The sequence below is a fragment of the Phyllobates terribilis genome, unplaced genomic scaffold (genome assembly GCF_046119375.1).
Source record: "Phyllobates terribilis strain yellow unplaced genomic scaffold, ASM4611937v1 Scaffold_3__8_contigs__length_932513732, whole genome shotgun sequence".
Classification (NCBI taxonomy): Eukaryota; Metazoa; Chordata; class Amphibia; order Anura; family Dendrobatidae; genus Phyllobates; species Phyllobates terribilis.
Window position 1 is genome coordinate 925,423,241 of NW_027362763.1, and position 26,890 is coordinate 925,450,130.

General features: G+C 47.1%; 1 protein-coding gene across 1 annotated transcript in view; it reads right to left on the reverse strand.

Moving 5' to 3' along the window:
- LOC141257813 (pecanex-like protein 2) overlaps positions 1–26,890 on the reverse strand; it is a 1,433,759-nt gene that overhangs the window by 89,574 nt on the left and 1,317,295 nt on the right. Inside the window, exon 29 of the mRNA XM_073672817.1 lies at positions 13,482–13,712. Coding sequence (XP_073528918.1) covers positions 13,482–13,712 — 231 coding nt within the window. The remainder of the gene's footprint in view (positions 1–13,481; positions 13,713–26,890) is intronic.

Consider the following 26,890-nt stretch of genomic DNA (forward strand, 5'->3'; position numbering starts at 1 on the left):
GAAGACCTATAGCATAAGGGGAGGGGTCGCTAAAAGAACTAAGGACTGGGACTGGGACTGGGACACCTCCTTAACAGAGAAGTTGTTGCAGAACACAAAAAAACAAACTGACAAAAAGGTACTAGAGGTCCCAGAAGGACCAAGCGGACTGACAGAGAAAGGCACCAAAGCACCTGGCTAGAGAAACAGTCAAACACTGAAGTCCAGCACAGCCAAAAGGGCGGAGCTGGAATATAAAGGCAGATGGTCACGTGACCGCAAAAGACAAGATGGAAAAAACAAACAGGAGGGTTCTAACAGTACCCCCTCTTTTATGAGGATCCTCCAGAACCAGGCCTATCCAGAAACCTCTTGTGTAAAGCTTTAACAAGCCTAGGAGCAGAGACATCATCCGTCCTTACCCTGGAGTTGTCTTCGGGACCGAAACCCTTCCAGGAGACAAGATACTGTAATTTCCCTCTATTCCATCTAGAATTCAAGATACGAGAAATTTCATATTCGCCGTCTTCCACCACAGGAGGAACTGTGACAGTGGCATCCCTATCTGACACATCAGCCTTCAACAAGGAAACATGAAACGCAGGATTAATCTTCCAGGAAGTAGGGACATCCAACCTAACAGCAGACAGGTTAACAACCTGAAGCACTTTAAATGGACCCATAAACTTAGGACCAGTTTTTTTAGAGGGAATCCTCAACCGCAGGTTCTTTGAGGACAACCAAACCATGTCACCCACAGTAAACAAAACCTCCTTACGTTTCCTGTCAAAATACTTCTTGGACTTCTTGTTAGCCTCTTGAAGGTTGCAACATACATTAGTCCAAACTCTCTCCAAATCACCGGAAAAATTCTCCTCCTCCGGCACCGCCGACCCCAATTTTGAGAACGAACCAAAAGACGGATGTCTCCCAGTACAACAAAAAAAGGAGAACACCCAGTAGAGGAGGATGTAAGATTGTTAAGAGCAAATTCCACGAGAGGCAGAAACTCAGACCACACCTCTTGATTGTCTGCCACAAAGCAACACAAAAACTGTTCTACATCCTGGTTCTTTCTTTCAGTCTGTCCATTAGACTCAGGATGATACCCAGACAAAAATGACAAATGGACTCCCAACCTGTCACAAAAAGCATGCCAAAAGCGAGCCACAAACTGAGGTCCTCTATCAGAAACAATATCCGTGGGAACGCCATGAAGCTTGACAATCTCCTTAACAAACGCCTTAGCGAGTGTCTTGGCGCAGGGCAACTTAATGAATGGAACCAAATGACACATCTTAATAAAACGGTCCACGACCACCCAGATGATAGTAAAACCCCCGGACACAGGAAGATCAGTAATAAAATCCATTGTGAGATGCATCCAAGGCGCACAAGGAACCTTCAGAGGGCAAAGCAACCCCGCAGCAGGAGTATGTGAAGCCTTTGACCTAGCACACACAGTACACTGACGCACCCACTTGATGACTTCTTTCTGCCATCCAGGCCACCAGAAACTGCGACTGATAAGTCTCTTAGTCTCAGAAATTCAAGGATGATCTGCCAACCGAGACTCATGACACTCCACAAACAAATCTCTCCTAAAGGTTCTAGGCACGAACAACCTCCCATGGGGAGTGTTAGATGGGGCATCATCTTGAGCTTTCAGAATCCCATCGTCTAAAACGGAGTCCAATGCCGCCACCACAACTCCTTTCTGTAAAATGCTCTCCTCCTCCTCCTCGGCACCGACCGTAGGAGAGAGCTGCGAGATAAAGCATCGGCTTTAACATTCTTAGTACCAGGGATATAGGTAACAGAAAAATGAAACCGAGGAAAAAAAAGTGCCCACCTAGCTTGATTGGCATTCAAGTGCTTGGCAGCATCCCGATAGATCAAATTCTTATGATCTGTGAAAACCTGAATAGGAAATCTAGCGCCTTCCAAAAAATTACGCCAATGTTCAAACGCGAGTTTAATAGCCAGCAACTCCTGATTTCCAACATCATAATTCAGTTCGGCTTCCGAAATTTTTTTCAAAAAGAAGGCACAAGGATGTACTCCATCACTCTTCTCCTGAGACAAAACTGCTCCGACCCCCACTGATGAAGCATCGACCTCGACCAAAAAAGGCTTGGTCTCATCAGGCTGCATAAGGATAGGGGCAGAACTGAACCTCTCTTTGAGACACTTAAACGCTTCATTGGCCTCAGTAGTCCACTGGACCGTATTCGCACCTTTCCTGGTGAGATCGGTTAGAGGTTTAACAATTACAGAAAAATTCTTAATGAATTTCCTGTAATAATTGGCAAAACCCAAAAATCTCTGTATAGATTTCAAGCCAATAGGCCTAGGCCATTCCTGCACAGCCTGAACCTTCACAGGGTCCATCTCAAAGCCCTCGCTGGAGACAATGCAGCCCAAAAAACTAATTTTCTGCACAGCAAACTCACATTTCTCCAGCTTAGCAAAGAGTGAATTATCACTCAATAACTGCAAAACTTCATGTACACTCTGCCAATGGGACACTAGATCTGGTGAATAAATCAAAATGTCATCCAAATACACAACCACATTCTTACCAGTCAAAGATCTCAGGATGTCATTAATAAGGTTCTGAAAAAATGCAGGTGCATTGGTAAGACAAAAAGGCATCACCAGATTCTCAAAATGACCTACCGGAGTGTTAATAGCAGTTTTCCATTCATCACCCTCCTTCACTCGTAACAAATTGTATGCCCCCCGGAGATCAATTTTAGAGAACCACTTGGCCCCCACTAACTGGTTAAACAAGTCAGGAATTAACGGCAATGGGTAGGAATTGCGTACGGTAATCTTATTAATTTCACAAAAATCCAGACATGGACGTAAACCCCAGTCCTTTTTTTTAACAAAGAAAAATCCAACTGCCACAGGCGACTTAGAAGGTCTAATGTGACCAGCAGCCAGGCTAGTCTGTATGTATTCCTCCAAGGCCTTTCTTTCAGAGATAGTCAAATTAAACAAGCGACTCTTGGGAAGAGTAGCTCCCGGAACAAATTCAATGGCGCAATCATAATCCCTATAAGGAGGTAAAACTTGCGACTCCTCCTCTGAAAAAAAACTCTAAAAATCTTGAATAGGTACCGGTAATTCCCCTTTTTCCACAGTCGCAATGCGACCATTACAACATTTATCATAGCACTTCGGACTCCAAGACTTAATCACATTAGGGAGTGTTATCAATTGCAATCACAGAAATAGGTGATGACAAAGGATTGGATTTCAAGTTAAGTTTTTCCAAAAACCCTTTATCAATCACAATAAGTGTTGAACCACAATCCACAAATACCTGAAATTCAATCAAATCTCCCTGCAAAGTAGTATTCCCAGAAAGAAATACTCCTGCAGAGCGTAAACAAGCAATACGGGCATACCTGACCTTTTTTTTTTTCTTTACTTAAATGAAGCTCACAATACTTAATCAAATGGTCAGCTTTACCACAATAAAGACACAATCCCTCAGCAAACCTCCGGTCTCTTTCCTGAGAGCGGATTGACATTGCTCCAACCTCCAATGGTTCTCCGCCATCTGAGCAGAATTTCTGGGGACTAGGACCTGACATTACAGGAGTCTTTACCTCATTCAGCCTGAACCTCAGCCTCCTGTCCACACGAACAGCTAATTGCATGGCATCCTGCAGAGTCTCAGGTGCAGGGAATTCAATTAGCAGATCCTTAACCCTTTCAATAAGACCAGCAAGAAATAAACATTTCAGAGCAGGATCATTCCATAAGACTTCTGAAGCCCATCTTCTGAAGCGTGTGCAATAATTTTCAACATCACCTGACCCCTGATTCAAACGCCTGAGTTCTACCTCAGCAAATGAGATTCTATCAGGATTGTCATATAATTGACCCATAGCAGAAAAAATTCTTCTACAGACCTTAAGCATGAATCATTAGGTTGGAAAGAAAAGGCCCACCCCTGTGGTTCATTGCGCAAAAGTGACATAATAAAACCAATGCGCTGTGATTTATTCCCAGAGGACCTTGGTCTCAAACGAAAATATAACAAACAAGCATTTTTAAAGGAAAAAAAATCTTGCTGTTTACCATAAAAAACATCAGGCAGTCCTACCTTGGGTTCCATAAAATGCGCTCCAGAACAGCTACTCACATGTTGCTGTAGCTCGGCCACCTCCAGAGACAATCCCTGCAAGCGTTGAGCTAAATCCTGGATACTGATCCCCGAATTTCTTTCCTTTTAGTTTTTTGGGATGGACTTACTGTTATGATCTGCAGAAAGTACTAAGTAAAGATAGGGGAAAGCTGTCCCTACAGTAAGACTAAGCTGAATCCCTACGATGTAGCGGGCTGCCTGTTCCTAGCGAACAGACCCGCCTTTGTCCTTGGCTAGTCTGAACGAAGACCTATAGCATAAGGGGAGGGGTCCCTAAAAGAACTAAAGACTGGGACAAAAATGGGACACCTCCTAAACAGAGAAGTTGTTGCAGAACACAAAAAGACAAACTGACAAAAAGGTACTAGAGGTCCCAGAAGGATCAAGCGAACTAACAGAGAAAGGCACTGAAGCACCTGGCTAGAGAAACAGTCAAACACTGAAGTCCAGCACAGCCAAAAGGGCGGAGCTGGAATATAAAGGCAGATGGTCACGTGACCGCAAAACACAAGATGGAAAAAAACAAACAGGAGGGTTCTAACAATCAGACCAGAGAATCTTATTTATCATAGTCTGGGAGTCCTTCATGTGTTTTTGAGCAAACTCTATGCGGGCTTTCATATGTCTTGCAATGAGGAGAGGCTTCCGTCGGGCCACTCTGCCATAAAGGCCCGACTGGTGGAGGGCTGCAGTGATAGTTGACTTTGTAGTCCTTTCTCCCATCTCCCTACTGCATCTCTGGAGCTCAGCCACAGTGATCTTGGGGTTCTTCTTTACCTCTCTCATCAAGGCTCTTCTCCCATGATTGCTCAGTTTGGCTGGACGGCCAGGTCTAGGAAGACTTCTGGTGGTCCCAAACTTCTTCCATTTAAGGATTATAGCGGCCACTGTGCTCTTAGGAACCTTAATGCAGAAATTCTTTTATAACCTTGGCCAGATCTGTGCCTTTCCACAATTCTGTCTCTGAGCTCCTTGGGCAGTTCCTTTGTGCTCATGATTATCATTTGGTCTGACATGCACTGTGAGCTGTGAGGTCTTATATAGGCAGGTGTGTGCCTTTCCAAATCAAGTCCTATCAGTTTAATTAAATACAGCTGAACTCCAATGAAGGAGTAGAACCATCTCAAGGAGGATCACAAGGAAATGGACAGCATGTGACTTAAATATGAGTGTCTGAGCAAAGGGTCTGAATACTTATGACCATGGGATATTTCAGTTTTTCTTTTTTAATATATTTGCAGAAATTTCTTCATTTCTGTTTTTTTCAGTCAAGGTGGGGTGCAGAGTGTACTTTAATGAGAAAAAAAAAATGAACTTTTTAGAATTTACCAAATGGGTGCAATGAAACAAAGAGTGAAAAATTTAAAGGGGTCTGAATACTTTCCTTACCCACTGTATACAGTGAGCGGCGGCTACATGCATGTCCTGGCATATTGACTGACAGCCATCTCTCCAGTGTATTAATACAGTAATGGTGTCACGATGGTCGGCCTGAAGTAAGGGAGAGTGGCCTACAACTGTCCCTGAAACTGGGACCCTAACTATCCCTGTCTCAGGGATACTCTTGATGGTATAAAGGCTTGGGTCTCTGACCATACTATGCTCCTGTTAAACCCTAATCTGTCCCCATCCCATGAGGCATGGGACAGAAATGTAAGGGAAACTAAACACAGACAGACAGGGATAACTGAAACCATGTTGCTCTAGTGCATCTAAGCACTAAGAGGATTGTTTGATGCTCTGGGCCAGCTTTTACGGGTAGCCGGAAAGAGATGGGCAGGTCTGGCTACCAACATACCTCATCTCTGGGTGTGGTTAACATGTTAAAATGGAGGCCGTTGCTTGGCACATGGTCTTGGTTTGGAGGGAGAAGGCCTCCTGTGTGTTGCTGTCTCCAGACTGAGCAAGGGTACTGGATGCTATCCAGCCTGTGTGACCACAGGACTAGCTAACTAGAGACTTTGCCTAAAGGACTGTTTACTTTGTTTTGCCTGCACCAAAGGCTGTTTTGTTTTCCTTTATACTTATGAACAGTTGATGAAGTAATAAACCGACATGGACATTTGAATGAAAAATGTTTCCTGTTTGCCTCCCGATGCACCCAAGTGAGTAGAAACCCTACAGGAGATATATATGCATGCAGCTACTGCACACAGATCACTATAACTACTACTCCCAACTACACAGCTGATATCCAGTGCAATAACCCAATATCTGCAAATTAATAGAGTATGAGGTCAGGACATGCCAAGCTCTCTTTAAAGCGCCACTCCAGCGATTTTTTTTTTATTTCAGCACTGAAGTGGTGCAATTATTTTAAGTTCCCTGACCCTAGCATTAAAATTACAAGTCAACATCTTCAATTCTTTGGCACTGCTCTGGTCCTGCGCTGCCGTCTTGTGACCGCAACTTCTGACTGACCAGAAGACAGAGGCAACGATCACAAACTCTCATTGTAAATCTATAGAAAGGTAGTTGCTACCTACCTGCCTGTTGTGCCCGGAGTCGACCGCTCCTGCCTACGAATCAGCGGCTTCAGTCACGTCAACAGAGTGGCAGCTTCTTTTCCTCTCTGTTCTGTTGACAGTGAGGGACTGCTGATGTCATGCTGATTGACAGCCGACTCCCTTAGTTAGGTGATGGAGAGTCAGCTGCAAATCAGCATGACGTTGGCAGTTTCCCTGTCAACAGAGCAGAGAGAAAAAGAAGCCGTCGCTCTTTTGACATGACTCAAGCCGCTGAATCGCAGGTAGGAGCGGTCTGTGACCACTGTGTGATGGCAAAGAATGTCTCCGGGCAGGCAGATAGGTAGCAACTTTTGCAGATTATAAGACGCACCCAAAATTTTGGGGAGGAAAATATGAAAAACGTTTTTTTTTTAATAAAATGGTGGTGTGTCTTATAATCCACTTTTACAGTAGCTTACCTGGGGGGAAGCTGGCAGTGGAGGCAGGAGATGCTGCGGGCCCCAGGCTTGTAGGAGATGGTGTTTGGCAGAGGTAGGAGTGGGGCAATGCTGCCAGCCCCAGGCTTGCAGGAGGTGGTGTTTGGTGGTGCTGGACTCTGCCGAAATTATGTGAAAGCCCTGTACCCATAAGCGGATTATAATGAGGGCAATCTGGGCTACCGCCCAGGGCCTGGAGCTCTGCGGGGGCCCATGGCCAGACTACCCTCATTATAATGTTATATGCGCCGCTCGCAGGACAATGCAGCAGATGAGAACACGCAGCGCACTCTGCATGCCCACATCTGCTGTACTCATGGGCTCCGCCCCTGGGATTCCCGGCTGTTTGCTCCTGCATGGCAGCTCCTGTGGTGCTCGGTGCTGGCTCTGCCCCCTGCTCGTCTTGTGCTCAGTGCTGCCTTTCTTCCTGTTCCCTCCTGCTGGCAGCTCCTGGTGATGGTAAGAAGCAAATAACTGCTTCCTGTTCTGTGAGAGAGTGACTTGGGCATGTCACCGAGTGGGCTGCAGGGTATGTGACCATGGGGGGGGGCCACAAGGCATATGACCATGGGGGGGCTACAGGGTATGTGACCATGGGGGGAGGCGCAAGGTATGTGATCATGGGGGGCAGCAGGGTATGTGACCATGGGGGGGCTGCAGGGTATGTGACTATGGAGGGTGCAGGTTATGTGGCCATGTGGGGGAGGCGCATGGTATGTGACCATGGGAGGGCTGCAGGGTATGTGACCATGTGGGGGGGGCACAAGGTATGTGACCATGGGGGGCTGCAGGGTATGTGACCATGGTGGGAGGGCTGCAGGTATAGGACCATGGGGGGCCACAAGGCATATGACCATGGGGGGGCTACAGGGTATGTGACCATGGGGGGAGGCGCAAGGTATGTGACCATTGGGGGCAGCAGGGTATGTGACCATGGGGGGCTGCAAGGTATGTGACTATGGGGGGCTGCAGGGTATGTGACCATGTGGGGGGGGCGCAAGGTATGTGACCATGGGAGGGCTGCAGGGTATGTGACCATGGTGGGAGGGCTGCAGGTTATGGGACCATGGGGGGGCAAGGTATGTGACCATGGGGATCAGCTGGGTATGTGACCATGGGAGGGCAGCAGGGTATGTGACCATGGGAGGGCAGCAGGGTATGTGACCAAGGGAGGGCTGCAGGGTATGTGACCATGATGGGGGGCCGCAGGGTATGTGACCATGGGGGGGCGCAGGGTATGTGACCATGGGGGGGGTGCCGGGTATGTGACCTTGGGGGCTGCTAGTGGCTGCATAGTATATTATCTCGGGTGCTACAGATTAATGTTATCCTGTGCATTTGGGGGCTGCAAGGAGCTATGTGAGGACTCATACTGTATGTATATCGCTGTGTGGGGGCTCATATATGTAGGGGCTCATACTGTGTGTTGGGGGCTCATACTGTATATTGGGGGACTGTGTGGTGTCATTGTATGTAGGGGACTTTGTGTGGATTCATACTGTATAAAGGAAGATATGTGGGTGCTCATACTGTATCTATGGGACTGTGTGAGGGTTCTTACCGTAGATATGTAGGGGCTCATACTGCATATTGGGTGCTGTATGTGGACTCATACTGTATGTGGAAGCTCATACTGTATATAGGAGGCTATGTGGAGGCTCATACTGTATATTGGGGGACTGCGTGGTATCATATTGTATGTAAGGAGCTCATACTGAATGTAGGGGCTATGTTGGGGGCTCATACTGTATATTGGGGGACTGTGTGGTGTCATTGTATGTAGGGGACTTTGTGTGGATTTATACTGTATAAAGGGAGTTATGTGGGAGCTCATACTGTATCTATGGGGCTGTGTGAGAGCTCTTACCGTATCTAGGCAGCTATGTAGGGGCTCATACTGTATGTAGGGGGCTGTGTGTGGGTTCATACTGTATATGGGGGGGCTGTGTGGGAGCTCATACTGTATGTAGGGGGCTGTGTGTGGGTTCATACTGTATTTGGGGGGGCTGTGTGGGGGCTCATATTGTATGTAGGGGGCTTTGTGGAGGCATATTGCCTGGACCTGTGAGCTGTTATCCTCATTGCGGTTCGGCTTATAGTCTCCTTTTCTTGTCCTGATTGAAGGAATTCCCTGACGAATCCCTGAATGACCAAAATAGGAGAAAAAGCGTCGGAAGAATACGCCATTAAGCTAAGTACATAACTGTTCAGGCCCTATCGGGTCTATATATATAGTGTTGCATCTGCTGTTAGACAGATACAACACATGCGGGATTGCCTGTTTGTTAAGTGTTGTGGTTGTCTAACAGACAAAAACAAAACATGCAGCCGCAGGGACTCGAATATATTATCCGAGCACTACAAGATATTTGGATAGCATCGGAGTGTGCAGGGATAACAAGTTATCTGAGCACGTTTGCCCATCACTAATGTCTTTATGAATTGAGTTTTTAAAATAAAGAGAATTTTTTTAGGATTTTTTTTTATGGTTTACATGTATGAAGGCCCCATAGATTGATTGCTTTGGTTGTTGATTGAGGGGACTATGTGGGGGCTTGTACTGTATATAGGTTATGTCAGCATAATAATTCTGCTCAATATTAAGTGATACAATTAAAATTAAAAATAATTATAATTAATATGTTAATATGGAGCAGAATTAATTTCAGCCTATTATTCGGCCTCCACAACAGTCACGGTCTCTCATGTGGCCCCTTCTGAAAATTAATCTCCCACCCCTGTCCTATTATGTATGGTGCTATGTTATATATACTGTAGTTCTGTACATAAGGGAAAAATGTGCGCGTCGCGATACACTCACCACTATTTCTGTCAGCGGTGAGGGGGCCCACGCCTTCTAAACTGCCCGGGGCCCTGGCTACTCTTAATCCACCCCTGCCTGCGCCCCCGCACTTTCCATTCTTTTCAATGCTATGGACTCTGGGAAAATGGCCGCCAGAGGCGGTGCATGCACAATTGAGATCTTGGGAACCGAGATCTTGGAAGACGAGATCTCAGTTTGTGCATGCACCGCCTCCGGCAGCCATTTTCCCGGACTCCATTGCATTGAAAAGCATGGAAAGTGTAGAACCTCCAAGCTTCCACAAAATGTCGACCGAGCACCATTGAACACCCCCTCCTACCACCCTGGGACCCACAGCATCGCCACACTCCTGCCGCCGCCTGAAGCTTCCTGTAGCTGCGACACCGTAATATTTCACATGCCTCTAGGCATTTTATTCAATTTCACCAGAGATCGTGCAGTTCTCTACAGGTCATTGGTATATAGAGGGTTAAACCTGCAGATTCCAGAAACTGTTTACTCACCAGAGAAGCATTCTGGATTTACAACCTTGGATCCCGTTTCCCAGACGGACTCAATGCACGCCGTGAAATCATGTTTCATTATTGATTCTACTTCATGTTTCTGTCAGTTTATTTTATCTATTTCATGCAACATTCCATGTTAAAATGAATTTTAACTCTTTTCTTGTTCTTTCTCTCTATAATGGTTTTATTGTGTTTTCCATTTTATGTGATTGGCTCACACTAATTATGCACCCTGTTCACACTCTCATGTGACCAAGCATATCGATCTGATTGGTTGTTATTGGATATAATACTATAGAGTGTCATATGCATGACAACTTTGACAAAGAACACAGCTCTGTGTTCGAAACACGTTGCGTTTTTTCCATGTGAGATTCCCTGATGTAATTTGGAAATTTTTAAACTGCGTGGATTTGCTTCAATAAATATTTGCACTTTTGTAAGCTGGTTTCTTCAACTTTTTTTCATTTTGAGGTCTAGCCCCAGATTTTCAATGATGTTCAGATCAGGGGACTGTGAGGGCAATTATAAAACCTTCACCTTGCACCTTTTGTGGTTGTCTACTGTGGATTTTGAAGTGTGTTTAGGATCATCATCTATTAGGATCATCATCTATTTGTAGAAGCCATCCTCGTTTCAACTTCAGCTTATTTACAGATGGTGTTATGTTTGCATCAAGAAATGTTCCCTGTGCCATTGGCTGCAACACAACCCAAAAGCATGATTGATCCACCCTCAGGATTTTCCTGAAATCCTGGACCTTATTTCTCCACACTTACCTTTGATTATTGCGGCCAAAAAGTTCTATTTTAACCTCATCGGTCCACAGGACTTGTTTCCAAAATGCATCACGTTTGTTTAGATGTTCTTTTGCATACTTCTGATGCTGAATTTTATGGTGAGGACTTAGGAGAGATTTTCTTTTGATGACTCTTCCATGAAGGCTATATTTGTGTAGGTGTCTCTGAACAGGAGAACAATGTACCACAACTCTAGAGTCTGCTAAATCTTTCTGGAGGTCTTTTGAGGTCAAGCGGGAGTTCTGATTTGCCTCTCTAGCAATTCTACAAGCAGCTCTCATTGAAATTTTGCTTGGTCTTCCAGACCTTATATTGACCTCCACTGTTCCTGTTAACTGCCGTTTCTTAATTACATTTCGAACTGAGGAAGGGCAAATTGTAAACGCTGTGCTATCTTCTTCTAGTCTTCTCCTGCTTTGTGGGCCTCCACTATTTTCATTTTCAGAGTGCTAGGCAGCTGCTTAGAACAACCCATGGCTGCTGTTTTTTGGCTCAAGGATAGAGGAGGCTAGGTTTTTATAAAGCTGGGATATTTGCATCATCTGGCCTTTCATAACAATGATAGTGAACAAGCAATGACCCTAACAGGCTAATTAAGGTCTGAAACTTTGGTCAAAGTGATCTGAGCACTCAAATCTCCAAGGGTGCCCAAACTTTTGCATAGGCCCATTTTCCTTTTTGTAATTTTTAAAATGTAAAAAATTAAAATATATATTTTTATGCCTAAAATACAAAGGAAATGTGTCATCTTTAACTTTAGGCCTTTCAAAGATCATTTCATCTTCAACTTGTTTAACTGTTTACAATAATAGAAATTTTGACCAGGGGTGCCCAAACTTTAATATGCCACTGTACATATACAGGCATATACAAATTTGAAGATATATTTAAAAACATGTAAATATACACATACATAAATAGACATATACAATCATATATACACACAAATGCATACACACATATTGGGGGTGTTTTTACTTATGAGGATCATGAGGATCAGGGATAACACATCTTCTCCTGGTTTGATTCTTGTCTCCCATCTGGCCCACATAGTTGATTGAAAATCCTCTTCGGCTCGAAGGAGGCAGAGCAGAGCGTGCTCCGTGACGTCAGTGTAACAGACATAGCCATGCAGAGCGATGTGCGCGCGGTCGTGTCTGCTGTACTGTGATGCGATAGGGATGGCATTGTGCCTGTAAATGTGTCAGTGTGCCGGCCCGGCCACATCATAGTTCAGCAGATATGGCCATGTGCAGTTCGCTGTGCACGGTCATGTCTGTTATACTGACATCACTCACCAGGCAGCCGGCCATGTACAGCTGCTGGAGGAGCAGCCTGGGGTCATTTGCTGCCTGACCCTCAGCCCAGCCCGACCCTGTCGACTTGGCCTAAAATATCTTTTCTCCTTGAGCATTACTTGCTAAGAAAGCTAAGATATTTGAAAGCTCCAAATAGAACAACTTTTCCTTATATCAGGAGTTAGGCCCCATTCAAATGTCAGTATTTCACATACATGTTCTATCTTTTTTTCTTGCAAATAGAGCATGTTATAATTTTTGGGAATGTTCAAATGTCTGATTTTTGTCTCCAAGTTGTATACTAGCGCTGTTGCTTTTTTACTCTCTTCTGGCTTGGAACCTTTTTTAATATTTTTTGTAAACAAGAAAATTGGATGCCAAACCGATAGTAAAATTGGACATAACCAAATAAAACCTTAAAATAATCTAATAAAAATCATTGGTCAAAATCAATGTTTTTGTTGAATACAAAACATTGATGTGTAAATGACCCTAAATTTTTTTTTGCAGAAATCTGAATATTCCTTAAAAGGGAACTGATTTTAGGAGCCAGAAGAGAGATTCACAATGTGAGAGAGGCTATAGTTGTGGTGGATTTAGTGAGCCCATTCCTTACATGGACAGCCCACTGCTGTGGAAATGTGGAAATGTGTACCTAGCCACAGCATCTACTTGTGATAATAACAGGTGGTCACAAAGAGTGGGAGAAGCTGGACACTTATCAATCAGCATGTTCATGATTCATCAGCAGGACTAAAAAACTTTTAAGAGTATGACTGGAGTAACTTTTCTGGCACTGACACACTTCTCTTAATGAATTAGGCACATCTTTCTGCAGGTCACAGTTCACAAGACTGACATACAAAACAGTACTCTTGATGAATTAAACCTGTAATCATTGTGAGATAACATCTCTTAGTCAATATGGAAAATACTGCACTTGTCTAAAACATGTATTTTATTTGTACCTTGATAACTTTGAAATTGAGGTAGCTTTTGTGAAGCATGATGACACTGTATTCATCATTTCCATCTTCAACAACATGTCTCAAAGTCAGCAATTCTTTCTTGTTAGACAGAATAGCAGATCTCCATGCAGGATCTTCTTCATCACAAATTACAATCTTTTCTCCAAATGTCTTGATTGCTTCATAAAGTGCCACTGGGTCCTCAAATTCTTCTGGACAAGCAAACTGACTCTGTTACACACATGCAAAAATATAAGTTTTCTAAATGTTTCACATTAACATAAATAAGCAAATAATCAATTGTATTATGTCCTATGAGGACTTGTTTGTAATAATTCGGCAGGTTCAACCTCAAAAGTTTTGGCTACAAATGTATTATAGATCATTCACTGCGCATCATTTACCATGGTCTGTGTCATGATTCCTCCTATCTGACTGTCTGGTCGCAGTGAATGACAGCTCTGCCGTCCCATCTAGGACAGGGGTGTACTGAGTTGTCAGTATGGTGACTGACAACTCAGCCTTCCAATCTGAAACGTGCTGAACTGTCAGTGTCTTGAGTGACAGTTTAGCCATCCAATCAGTGCCAGGGCATGCGGGGGATTCATCCCTGTGTCTCCTGTTCAGAATAATTACCTGGCTATTTAGCCAGCTCTCTGCTTTAGATTGCTGCCAATTGCAGCTTTGTTTAAGACGTGTGTGTTAGCTTTGTGTTCCTAGTCTTGTATTCTGATCTTTGTTGCTCAACCTTTGATTTGCCTTTGACCTTGTATTTGCCTATGTCTTTTGTCGTGATCGCCTACCTTCTTGGAATTCTGACCCCAGACTGTGACCTGACTACGCCTTTGTCTCACTCCTCTGTCTATGAAGTAAAGTCCTAGCTTTTGGCTTTGGACCTCTTGACTACCCAGCCTCGTGGCTTGTCCATGAGCAGTAACTGGCATCACAGTCTGCCTGTGTAAACTGTCTAACAAACGACTGCTGATTGGCAGTGGCATACCGCTAATAGCGTTAGACCATGAAGTTGCTATGGGGCCCATGAATCTGGGTGGCCCGATACCAGCACCGGGCTCACCCACCCGACTTTCAGCTGTATCCGCTTACTGGATGCCGATACAGTTGGATGTAATTCTCCCTGTGCATTTGACGCCTCAGCGCAGCAGGTATGATAGCATCATTACATCGTGACCACTCTGTTGACCCATGCAGACCACACACTACAAAGACCAGTGCAGGGAGAGAAAGTGGAGAGGTGAATATACTGTATATATAGTTTTTTTGTGGGGCCATCATATTATTTGGAGGGTTATTTGTGGGATCATCAAACTATTTTAGGGGGTATTATACTATCTGGAGGGCTATTTGGAGGGTTATTTGTGGAACCATCATACTATTTGAAGTGCTATGAGGGGACAATCAAGCTACTTGGGGGCATCATACTATTTACAGGGCTATGTGGGGGGCTTTCATACTATTTAGAGTGCTATGTGTGGCCATCATACTATTTGGGGGAGTATCATTCTATTTGGAGGGCTATGTGGGGGCCATTACACTGTTTAGAGGCCTTTGTGGGGGCCAATTACACTGTTTTGAGGGCTCTGTGGGGGCCAATTATACCTTTTGGAGGGCTGTGTGGGGACCCATTATACTGTTTGGAGGTTTGGGCAGGGACCATTGTACTGTGTGGAGGGTTGTCTGGAGAACATTATATTGTCTGGAGGGCTGTTTAGGGGGGCCATTATACTGTTTGGAGGGATAGTGTGGACCATTATAATGTGTGTAAGCCATTATACAGTGTGGAGGGTTGTGTGGGGGCCACTATGCTGTATGGAGGGCCTTCATACTTTATGGAGGGTTGTGTGGGGGCCATCATATTGTGTAGAGGGCTGTGTTGGGACCATCATAATGTGTGTGGGGGACTATGAGGACCATCATACCATGTTAGGATCACTGTGGTGATATCATATAATTTGCGTGGGATACTGTAAGGTCATCATTAGTGTTGAGCCACCCCCGTAGTGTTCGAGTTCGGTTCGGTTCGTCGAACACCCGTGTGTTTGCCGAACTGTTCGTCGAACTGTTCGTCGAACACCTTCGAACACCGTTAAAAACAATGGCAGGCAAACAAAAACACATAGAAACACATAGAAAACACCTTCAAAGGTGTCCAAAAGCTGACAAACTGCTCAGAAGATATAACTAACACATGGAAAAGTGACAAGTACATATAGTCATGCGAAAATAAAAGAGGTGGAGGAGTAAAAGGAGGGGGAGACACAGATATAGGCATGTCATGCCCTTCTAAAATCCAAAAAGTGAGAAGCCGACACGGCCAGTCCGCTCCTGCCCGTGCCACCTCCGTGTCGCCGGGTTTGTGCCAGAGCCGCGGTGAACCCTGACGGCCAGCCCCCCTCTCCCAATACTGGTGCCTGTCCGCTGGTGGGTCGAGCGAGCCCCCCTGTGGTGGAGGCAGCTCTAAGCTTTTTAATTTAAATTGTCTCTCTAATTTGAATGAATACACTTTAAATCCATTTACAAGGATCTATTGGAGGGCAAGTCTCATACCAGCAGCCGCGTAATTCCAGCTCCAGTAGCGTCCACTAAAGCTGCTGCAGTTAAAAAGCTTTTATAAGGATCGAGCTCGGCTGTCCACCGCAAGGCATCCTAATGCCAGTCCCAGCCCCTATGCCTTGGGGTGCCTCCTGATGCTCTTCACTAAGTATCCCATGGTCCCGAATCATTTCCTTTGAAAAAATTAAGTGTCTAAACTACAGGTGGTGTAGCTTGCTTAACAGCCGGGATAATCCGCTGACTAGCAGACCCTGCTACTAGGCACAAAGTATTTCCTGGGCTAGATGCAGTTAAAAATTTGTAATTAGATACTCTCGTTGGATGCTGAGAAAGCATTCCATAGAGTCTCCTGGCACGCCATATATGATTCTCTTAAAAAGCTTGGGGTAGGGGTCTAGGGGACCCTTTTATAGCCAAAATCACGGCCCTGTATCGCAATACGTCACCTAGGCTGAAGATAAATGGAACTGTAGCACCCTGAGGGCTCGGTTGCTACAGACGTATTGCACCTCACCCAGAGGTGTGATATCTCACTCTCAGGTAAGGATGGAGTGTGGATCAGGACCCGACACCTGCATGCATTACACCACATTGCCGTGGGGCAGGGCGACCAATATGCCCCTGAGATGGGCACGACAGTCCCTGTCCCTGGCTGGAGTGGGGGGAGGGAACACTGAGGAAGGGGAACCCTCTAGTGCAGGAGGAGGGAGGAAGCAGTTCCTGGGTGCATTGAGAAGGGAGTATAAAAGGTGGGCACCATCTTAGTTCAGTGCAGAGAAGTCTGAGCAGAAGTGGCAGGGAGCAGGGGCTCTGCATGAGCTCTGCTCCGGAGGCGGGCCTAGTAACAGAGGCCCAGGCCTGGAAGAGGGAGAAGGAAGGAAGAGGAGCGGAGAAGGCTCCAGGAACGAGGAATGAAGGGATCCCAGGGGTGCGGACGGGCGAGTCGCCACCGCACGCCCGAATCCACCTGCGTGGAGGGGTCAGGCCAAAGGGGGAGACCGGTCCCCGAACTAGTGGAGACAGGAAACGACCCTCAGCTAGAAACCGGACGCTCTGACATTTTATGTGGCGCAGCCCCTCGCTACACCCGCTAGGAAGGCACCACATAGGGTCAGGGAAACTGGCGCCAAGTTTACCAAGAGGAGGCCCGAGGCAGCCGGACAGAAGTGTTGGTAAGAAAGGCCAGACAAAGGACACACAAAGGGGGTCCTGTGAAGTGCTCCAAAGTTATCTGGGAGTTGTCTGACCCCCTCACCTGGTGAGCACAGTACGACGTGGGCAGCCGTTACCTGCAGACGTGGTCTGGATAATAAGAACTGTGAGTAAAGGCCCTGGACTGCATCACTGACTCCGTGTCGTTACTGCTGCTGCCCTGCACCATCACCCCCATCCTCCGCATACACTGCCCTGAGGCTATACTCCTCCCGTGGGGAGTTATGCTACGCTCTGCTGCACCCACAACACCAGCCTCAGTGGTCTGCCCTGTAGCAGCGGTTCACTCTGACCGTAATCCACGGGTGGCGTAGTCGGACATTTAAACATCAAAACCACATAAATAGTTCCGCCACTGGTTTGACCGCCCTGAGCCACGGAACCGGGTCGCCGCCACGAAGACTACAACCACCAGCATCCACCAAAAAGGGTCCGGCTCCGGGTGTCACAAGGCCCAGGGGGTGCGTCAGAACATTTTCATCACCTTTCACAATCACCAATGGGACAAGGCAGGGATGTCCTCTGTCCCCTCTCTTATACATCCTAGTGACGGAGCACCTGCTCTCATCAATTCGCCATAACCCCAATATTAGGTGGATTGAGGTGGGAGGCACCGAGTACAAGTGCTCTCTATTTGCTGATGATGTCCTAGTATATATCACTCAATCACATATATCCATCCCTGCTGTTATGGCTGAAATAGATCACTTTGTTACATGGTCAAATTTTAAAATCAATGCAGCGAAGTCTGAGGCCCTCGATGTCTCCCTCCCCAAATCCATATAGGATTCCATCCAGTCCAACTTTCCCTTTGCCTGTCCCTCACAGGGTATCAAATACTTAGGAATTCCTATTCATAGAGACCTCTCCCATCTATGTTATCTTAATTTTGGGCCCTTTATTGAACAACTCCATACAGACCACGGTTGGCAAGTTAGAACTGTAAGATTCACTACGTGAACCGCTGGTGTTTTGTGGAAAAGCACATGTACACTGCGTTCCAAATTATTATGCAAAAAGTGTTTAGGAGTGATAAGGGAAGAATTTGTTTGTTTGTCAGTTAAACTCATTGATGGTGATGTGTGTCAGGGCTCTTTATATCACTGTAAGCAATTGCAGACACCTGTGCTAATTAGTTTGGCAGGTGTGTCCAATGAAAGGCAAGACTACTTAAGAAGGCTCTCTCACATTATTAAGCAGCCTACATTTTCTGCCAAAATGGGAAAGAAAAAGGATGTGTCGGCTGCTGAGAAGCAACAAATTGTGGAGTGTTTAGGTCAAGGCATGACTACAATCAACATTGTGCGATGATCAGGATGAAGTGTCTTGGCAATCAAGAAGTATGTAGCTGATTCACAGTACACACGTGTGCGTGCTGATAAGGGCAAATTGAGGACTCTTTCCTACAGGCAATTACGTCAGGTTGAAAGAGCAGCGGCCAAAAAGCCTTGTCATAGCAGCAGACAAGTTTTTGAAGCTGCTTGTGCCTCCAACGTCCCCCGAACAACAAGATGCAGGGTCCTTCAGAGGTTTGCAGCTGTGCATACGCCATCCTGTCGACCTCCTCTATCCACTTCACACAAGCAGAAACGGCTCCAGTGGGCCAAACATTACATGAAGACTGATTTCAAAACAGTTTTGTTCACGGATGAGTGCCGTGCAGCGCTCGATGGTCCAGATGGATGGAGTGGAGGATGGCTGGTTGATGGACACCCCACGCAAACACGGCTACAGCGCCAACAAGGAGGAGGTGGAGTAATGTTTTGGGCTGGAATCATGGGGAGAGAGATTGTCGGCCCCTTTAGGATCCCTGAAGGCGCTAAAGATGAACTCCATAATGTATGTGGATTTTCTCAAACAGCACTTCCTGCCATGGTTCAAGAAGAAGAACCGTGTATTTCACAGCAAGATCATTTTTCTGCATGATAATGCACCATCTCATGCTGCACATAAAACATCTGCATCTCTGGCTGATATGGGCATAAAAGGGGACAAACTTATGGTGTGACCCCCATGCTCCCCTGACCTCTACCCCATTCAGAACCTTTGGAGCATCATTAAAAGGAGTGTCTATGATGGCGGGAGGCAGTTCACATCTAAGCAACAGCTCTGGGAGGGTATTCTGTCCTCATGCAAAACAATTGAAGCAGAAACCATCCAAAACCTGACAAATTCAATGGACGAGAGAGTTCAGAAGCTCCTTTCGAACAAGGGGTCCTATGTGAAAATGTAACATCACCTAGAATAAAGTTTTGAGTTGAAAACTGTTTGATTTCAGTTTCTAACAACCTGCTAATGCTTATAATTTCAAAAATGACCATTTTTTTGGTCTTTATTAAAATGAAAAGGTTGATCGAAAAGTTTGGGGGATCTAAGAGTGTGGCAACCCAGTAGTCATGATTACTTCGAATTCTGACAATATGAGGGTCATGCTGCAGGTAGTGCAGCAAGAAGGCACTTATGTGTCTTGCGCATCTCGGAGCCCCAAAATTATTTTCCGGGCTAGATGCAGCTAAAAATTATTATTAATTTTAAATCTGGTGAAGCTTTAGTATAGATGGCCTAATAGGATCAGTGCTGCACACTGCTACAAAGCCCAAATTATTTTCCAGTCAAGATACAGATAAACATGATTAGTAATTTGAAAGCTTAAAACAGTTGGTGAGGTGATTTTAACCAATCATCAAGCTTTTACTCTCCCCAGGATGACACAGGGGTAGAAAAGTCGTTTCGGATCCATGATTTGTTCATCTTTATGAACGTGAGTCTGTCTACATTATCAGTGGAGAGCCGCGTGCGCTTATCTGTCAGCACACCACCAGCAGCGCTGAACACACGTTCAGACAGAACGCTGGCTGCGGGGCATGACAAGATCTCCAAGGCGTAAGTGGCTAGCTCCGGCCATTTATCCAGATTGGAAGCCCAAAAAGAGCAAGGGTCCAGTGACACAGTCGTGGCTTCAATGTTTACTTGGAGATACTCCTGTACCATCGTCTCTAGGCGTTGACTATGTGTCAGACTTCTTGTCTCCTGTGGCCTTGCAAAGGATGGGCTAAAAAAGTGGTGAAATGATTCCGCAAAATTGATGTTACCAGCAGATACTGTGGTTCTGTTACGGTTTGAGTGCTGAACACTTGACGGTCCCACGGTTGGCAAGTTGGAACTGTGAGATTAACTACGTGCACCACTGGTATTTTGTGGAAAAGCACATGTAAGATTCTGCAACAGTCTCTGCTGATACTCCTGCATGCGTGCATCCCTTTCTATGGCAGGAATAATTTCTGCAAATTTACTTTTGTACCCGGGATCTAACAGTGTGGCAACCCAGTAGTCAGGATTATTTCTAATTCTCACAATTCGAGGGTCATGTTGCAGGTAGTGCAGCAAGAAGGCACTCATGTGTGTTGCGCATCCAGGAGCACCAAGTCCCTGTTGTGTTGGTGGCGAGGTAACAATCATGCTTCCTTCCTCTGTCCTCTCCCCCCAACCTCGCACAACAGAAAAGTGATCAAGGTCTCCCTCATCTGATGAGTCTTCCATCAGTTCGTCCTCCACTTCTTCCTGGGCTCCTGCACCTTCCTCACTAGTTTGGCTGCTACCATGCGCCCTGGTAAAACCATCTCCCCCACCCTCACATGCCTGCCGCCTTGGTGCTGCCGACCGTCTGGACCTTGCAGATGTTAGCCCTTCCGCATACAACTCCTCCTCCTCTACTTCCTCCACCTCCTCTTGTGCCACCACCTGACTCCGAATTCTGTTTAACATGTGCTCCAGCATGTAAATCACTGGAATAGTCATGCTGATAATGGCATCGTCAGCACTAAACATCTTCGTCGCCATTTCAAAACTGTGCAGAAGGGTGCATAGGTCCCTGATCTGAGACCACTCCTCCAGCGTGATTTGCCCCACCTCTGAATCTCGTTGGCCCAGGCTATACGTCAGAACGTATTGCACCAGGGCTTGTCGGTGCTGCCACAGTCGCTGCAACATGTGCAGAGTTGAATTCCACCGGGTAGGCACATCGCATTTTAGCCGGTGAAGTGGCAGGCCCAACGACTTCTGTAGAGATGTAAGTCGCTGAGCTGCGGGATGCGAACGGCGGAAGTGAGCACACAGCGACCGTGCCCTCTGCAGAAGGCCATCTAGTCTGGGATAGTGGGCTAAAAATTGCTGGACAACCAGGTTCAACACGTGAGCCATACAAGGCACGTGTGTGACATTGCCCCGGCGAAGGGCCGCACCCAGGTTTGCAGCATTGTCGCACACGGCCTTCCCTGGTTTCAGGTCCAGTGGAGACAACCATTCATGAAATTGGTTCTCCAGAGCTGACCACAACTCCTCAGCTGTGTGACTCACATTTCCCAGACATTTCAATGTAAAAACCGCCTGATGACGTTGAGCCCTACTGCCAGCATAGTAAGGAGGTGTGCAGGATCCCTTCTGCGCAGTTAGAAAGCTTGTGGCATGACCAGACAGGCTTTGGGTGCAGGTGGAAGACCGAGAGGAGGTTGAGGAGGCAGAAGCAGTGGAGGAACTTTGACATAAAGAGGATTGACGCACAACTCGTGGGGACGGCAAGACTTGGACAGCAGCCCCTTGTCCTGCTGTCACCATAGTTACCCAGTGCCCAGTCAGCGACATGTAACGCCCCTGTCCATGCCTACTCGTCCAAGTGTCTGTGGTGAAATGCACCCTGTCACACACAGAGTTTCTCAAAGAAGCGGTGATGTTGTGTGCGACATGCTGGTGGAGCGCAGGCACACCTTTCTTTGAGAAGTAGTGCCGACTGGGCATCTGGTACTGGGGCACTGCGACGGACATAAGGTCTCGAAAATCCTCTGTGTCCACCAGGCGGAAAGGCAGCATTTCTGTAGCCAAGAGCTTGCAGATGATGAAATTCAACCTCTTAGCTTTCTCATGGCTAGGAGGAAATGGTCTTTTACTTGTCCACATCTGAGGGACCGAGGGCTGGCTATTGTGCTTAGACGGGGTTGATAAGGGTGTCCCCGGCAAACTGCCGGTCTGTGAGGAAGATGCAGGCGGACATGTTAGGTTGCCTTGATCCAAAGGTGGTGCTATCGATGTCGGACAGCGCTCAACACCAGCTGGTGTTCCCACCTCCAAAGAAAATGATGACCTGCCAATCACGCTGGCTGTTGCGGGTAAAGAGGTGGCAGGTCTGCGCCCCAAAACAGGTGTGACTGCTGTCCCCCCAGTCACAGAGGATGAAGAGGCCGCGGATGCACAAGATATGGCAGACGGTGGTTGGCCCGGCCGGCTAGGCCGCATTGTAGCACACTGAGCTTCCCACTGCAACTTATGCTTCATGTCCATGTGCCGGTTCATGCATGAAGTACTCAAACTATGTATTTTTTGGCCTCTACTTAGCTTTTGCTGACAAATGTTACAGATAACACGAGTTGGGTCATCTTTATCGATCTGAAAAAATGCCCAGGCTATGCAAGGCTTAGCACCCATGCGACCTGAAGAGCCACCACGACTTGTGGTGAGAGGCAGAGTTGTGTTTGAGGATGCAGTTGTTGACGTGCTTCCAGTACTACGTCTCTGTCCAGGAAGGCGCAACCTGACCTCGTCGTCACTAGCATCTTCCTCCACCTCCTCTGCTGACCTCATCTCTTGGCTGACTGTGGGTTGACAGTAAGTGGGATCTCCAACCTCATCATCATCACCCTGTGTGTTATCACACCCGTCGTCCTCAGAGCCAACCTGTTCCTGCCCTGACAAAAAACTAAAGTTGTCGCTCCAATCAGGTATTTGAGTCTTATCATCGTCTTCCTCATTGTCTCCACCAACAGGAGTTACAGTTTGGGAATGAGGGTCTACATTATGGTCAGAACCTTCTGCGTCTGGTCCTGGATCCGACTCATAAAGATTCTGGGCATCAGTGCAGATCATTTCCTCGTCTGGATTCACAGAAGCGCTGGAGTCGACCTCTGATTCCCAGGCTATAGTATGAGTAAACAGCTCTGCAGACTCAACCATCTGTTCTACCTCATACTCAGACGGGCAGCTGGAGATTTGGGAGCTGTGACGAAGCAAGTGCGATTTGGGTGACACCTTTGAGGACTGGAGTATTTGTGATGTTGAAGTTGATGTGGAGGAGAGCCCACTTAAAGGAGCACTTGATATCCGTTGAAGCACCTGCTGTTTTTGTGCCTCATCTGGAATTTGTAGCGATTGGCGTGGCCGTAAGAAAGGGATCTTATCACATTGTCCGCTAAAAGAAGTAGACATTTTAGTTTGGCTGGAAGATGGTCTTTCTTCTGCAGATGTTACTGTTGCTTTAACACCTACCCCACGGACACAACCTTTTTTCCCCTTCCCAACACGCCTATTCCCCTTTCCACCAGCAGCAGGCCTTTTTCCACTCATTTTGGTGGTTAACTAATTCACAACTCTGGAGTTGTTTGCACAAAAAAACAATGGATGGTAACCGAGCAGAGCTGAGTGGCCAAACTGTGGTATTAGGCCAAAACTATTGGCTGGGTTAGATGCAGAAAAAAATTATATTCAATTTGCAACCTGATGGAGGTCAGTATAGATGGACTAATACAACAAGTCCCACACACAGCTAGAAGCCCAATATTTTTTCAGAGATAGATGCAGAAAAAATTATATTCAGTTTGCAACCTGATGGAGGTCAGTATAGATGGATTAATAGAACAAGACCCACACACAGCTAGAAGCCCAATATTTTTTCAGAGCTAGATGCAGAAAAAAATTATATTCAGTTTGCAACCTGATGGAGGTCAGTATAGATGGATAAATAGAACAAGACCCACACACAGCTAGAAGCCCAATATTTTTTCAGAGGTAGATGCAGAAAAAATTATATTCAGTTTGCAACCTGATGGAGGTCAGTATAGATGGATTAATAGAACAAGACCCACACACAGCTAGAAGCCCAATATTTTTTCAGAGCTAGATGCAGAAAAAAATTATATTCAGTTTGCAACCTGATGGAGGTCAGTATAGATGGATTAATAGAACAAGACCCACACACAGCTAGAAGCCCAATATTTTTTCAGAGCTAGATGCAGATGTGGCACCCCAGGGGTCTGGTTTCCACAGTAATGCAATGTTATGTCTGAGAGCAGGTGGGAGGTCTCTTGGTCAGGAATCCTATGCATGCCACACCTCCTGCCCAGTCCTGGGAGGGGAAGGACTTCCCCTATATAAACCTGGGGCTGAGGCAGGGTTAGAGAGTTAAAAGGGAGAGTTCAGCCAGGAGGGCTGACAGGGAGCTGTGGCTCCGGCTGGGCCCAGCTCCTGGGCCATGCCAGAAGTAGAGACAGAGAAGAGAAGCAGCTATGGGAAAAGAACAACAGGAGCTGTGTGGGAGCAGTGTTACAAGGAGTCAGGGGCTGGCAGCTGCAGAGCTCGCCCTGACTGAGAAGTTATCACCGGACCCGGTGTCCGAGGCTGTGGGGACTAATCTTACCCAGCAGCAGAAACCGACCGGCAGGGGATTTCAGGTCCTCTGGCCCAGAAACCCGAAGGCACGGTCACACGCGTGGGACCAGCACCGCCGTCGTGGAGCGGAAGCTACTAGAAGGCCCCGAGTCACCGGCCATACGGGTGAGCACCACACGGTACACTCAGGGACGTGGGCTACTTATACCCGCCTCTAGCAAGGTAGCCAGAAGAGTATCGTTAGTTTGGGAGGCCTACAACTCCGCCTGGCCAGGGGAGATCCCATCTGCTCGAGGACTGACCAGGCCCCAATCGCTAGCCAGTACTCCGGGAGGGTCTATCTTTGTCACCAGTAAAGACCCTGAACTACACCGTACCGTCTCCGAGTGGTTCCTGCTACCCCCACCATCCACGTCGGCTGCCCTGAGGCCATACCCCTCCCATTGGGGGTTATACTATCACGCTGCACAATCCTACCACCGGCCTCAGCGGTCTGCCCTGCAGCAGCAGCTCCTTAGCTGCACTCAACGGGTGGCGTAGTCGTCCAACATCTACCGCTAATACAGCGCCACTTAGTCTGACTCCCTGGGCACGGACCGGGTCACCGCCACGAGACTACAACCCTCAACAGATCCGGCTCCGGGTAAGCTCCCGCGTGCGCAACGCAGCGCGACACAGGCCCAGGGGCGCGTCAACTTTTGGCGTAGTCGGCAGGATCTCGTGCCCGCAACCACCGGGTACTGCGTGCCTGAAAAAGACTGTTCAAACTTACCTGTGGTGAAGATTCCCGCCATCCGGCGCCATCTCCCGCTTCCTTCCCGCCATCGGTGGAGTTTTCCCGCCATTCGGCGCCATCTTCAGCCTTCTTCTCGCCATACGTGGAGTTTTCCCGCCATTGGACGCCATCTTGAGGACGCCGCGCGGGAAGAATAGGGGCGTGGACTCCGAAAGCGCGCGAGAACTGAAGCCCCGCCTCACGTCCGGACGTTGCGTAAGGTCCTGGAAGGAGCCCAGCAAACGCCGACGTCACAGGAGCGCGACGGAAGGTCCTCAACCCTGACGATCCACTGCGGAGCCGCGGCCTACGGAAGAGGATCATCGCAATGTAGGCCACGGTCCACTAGGGGGGAGGAAGATGTCGGATACGGAGGAGAGCTTCACTGCCTCAACCCCCGCCAGCGCCAGCGCTGCTGCAGTCATGCCTTTCACCATGCCCTATATCCCGGGAGCAGCCTGGCTACCCCAGTACTCAGGGGAGTCACATACCCTGCATGACTTTAGAGAAAAGCTGGATAGCATCTTCCAGGTGTACCCCCTCACAGAAGAGCAAAAAGTGAGCATCCTGGTGGCCCAACTAACTGGGGCAGCCCAAAGGGAGGTAAAGTCCTGGCCACCTGGCAGGAGGACTGTCGCAGAGATACTAACCCGGCTAACCGAGGAGGAGCTGCAGTACTACCAATACGAGGAAAGCCAAGAGGACCCGGACGGGTCTGAGGACTACCCTCAGGAGGGAGCACAAAGAGGACATAGCTACTGAAGGGAAGTAGCGTGAATAAAGAGCTGTACATAGTTACCCGTTAGGGTACAAGGACTGCTGCTAATTAAAATATGGTCCCCGTTGGGATTAGTGAATTGTTCCCCGTGTGTCCCTATCCCTTACCAGGCTGAGGACTGTGAGCAGCCATCCCCTATCCCTTACCAGGCTGAGGACTGTGAGCAGCCAATCCTTATCCCCACTGGCCGAGGACTGAGAGCGGCCATATCCTGTAAATAATTATGTGTTTCTAGTAATTTATAGGAGTCCTTGGTGGATTTACCGGGAATCCATTGTACAGTTAGTGGAGCGTAACCCAGGATGGACTAAAAGACTGTTAAGGACTCGGGGCAGGACAGACCCCTACCTGGTTACGTCTCCCTGTTTTGGTGAAATGGACACCTTTGTTTCCTTCAAAGACTGCACCCGGTTGCGGACATGCCGTGACCACCTTTATGTGTTTTTCTTATTGTATTATTATTGTTATACCCTGTTATGTCTTTCTAAAAAAATATGTTTAGTCCCGGAGTACTAAATTTCACTAGGGGGGAATGTGGCACCCCAGGGGTCTGGTTTCCACAGTAATGCAATGTTATGTCTGAGAGCAGGTGGGAGGTCTCTTGGTCAGGAATCCTATGCATGCCACACCTCCTGCCCA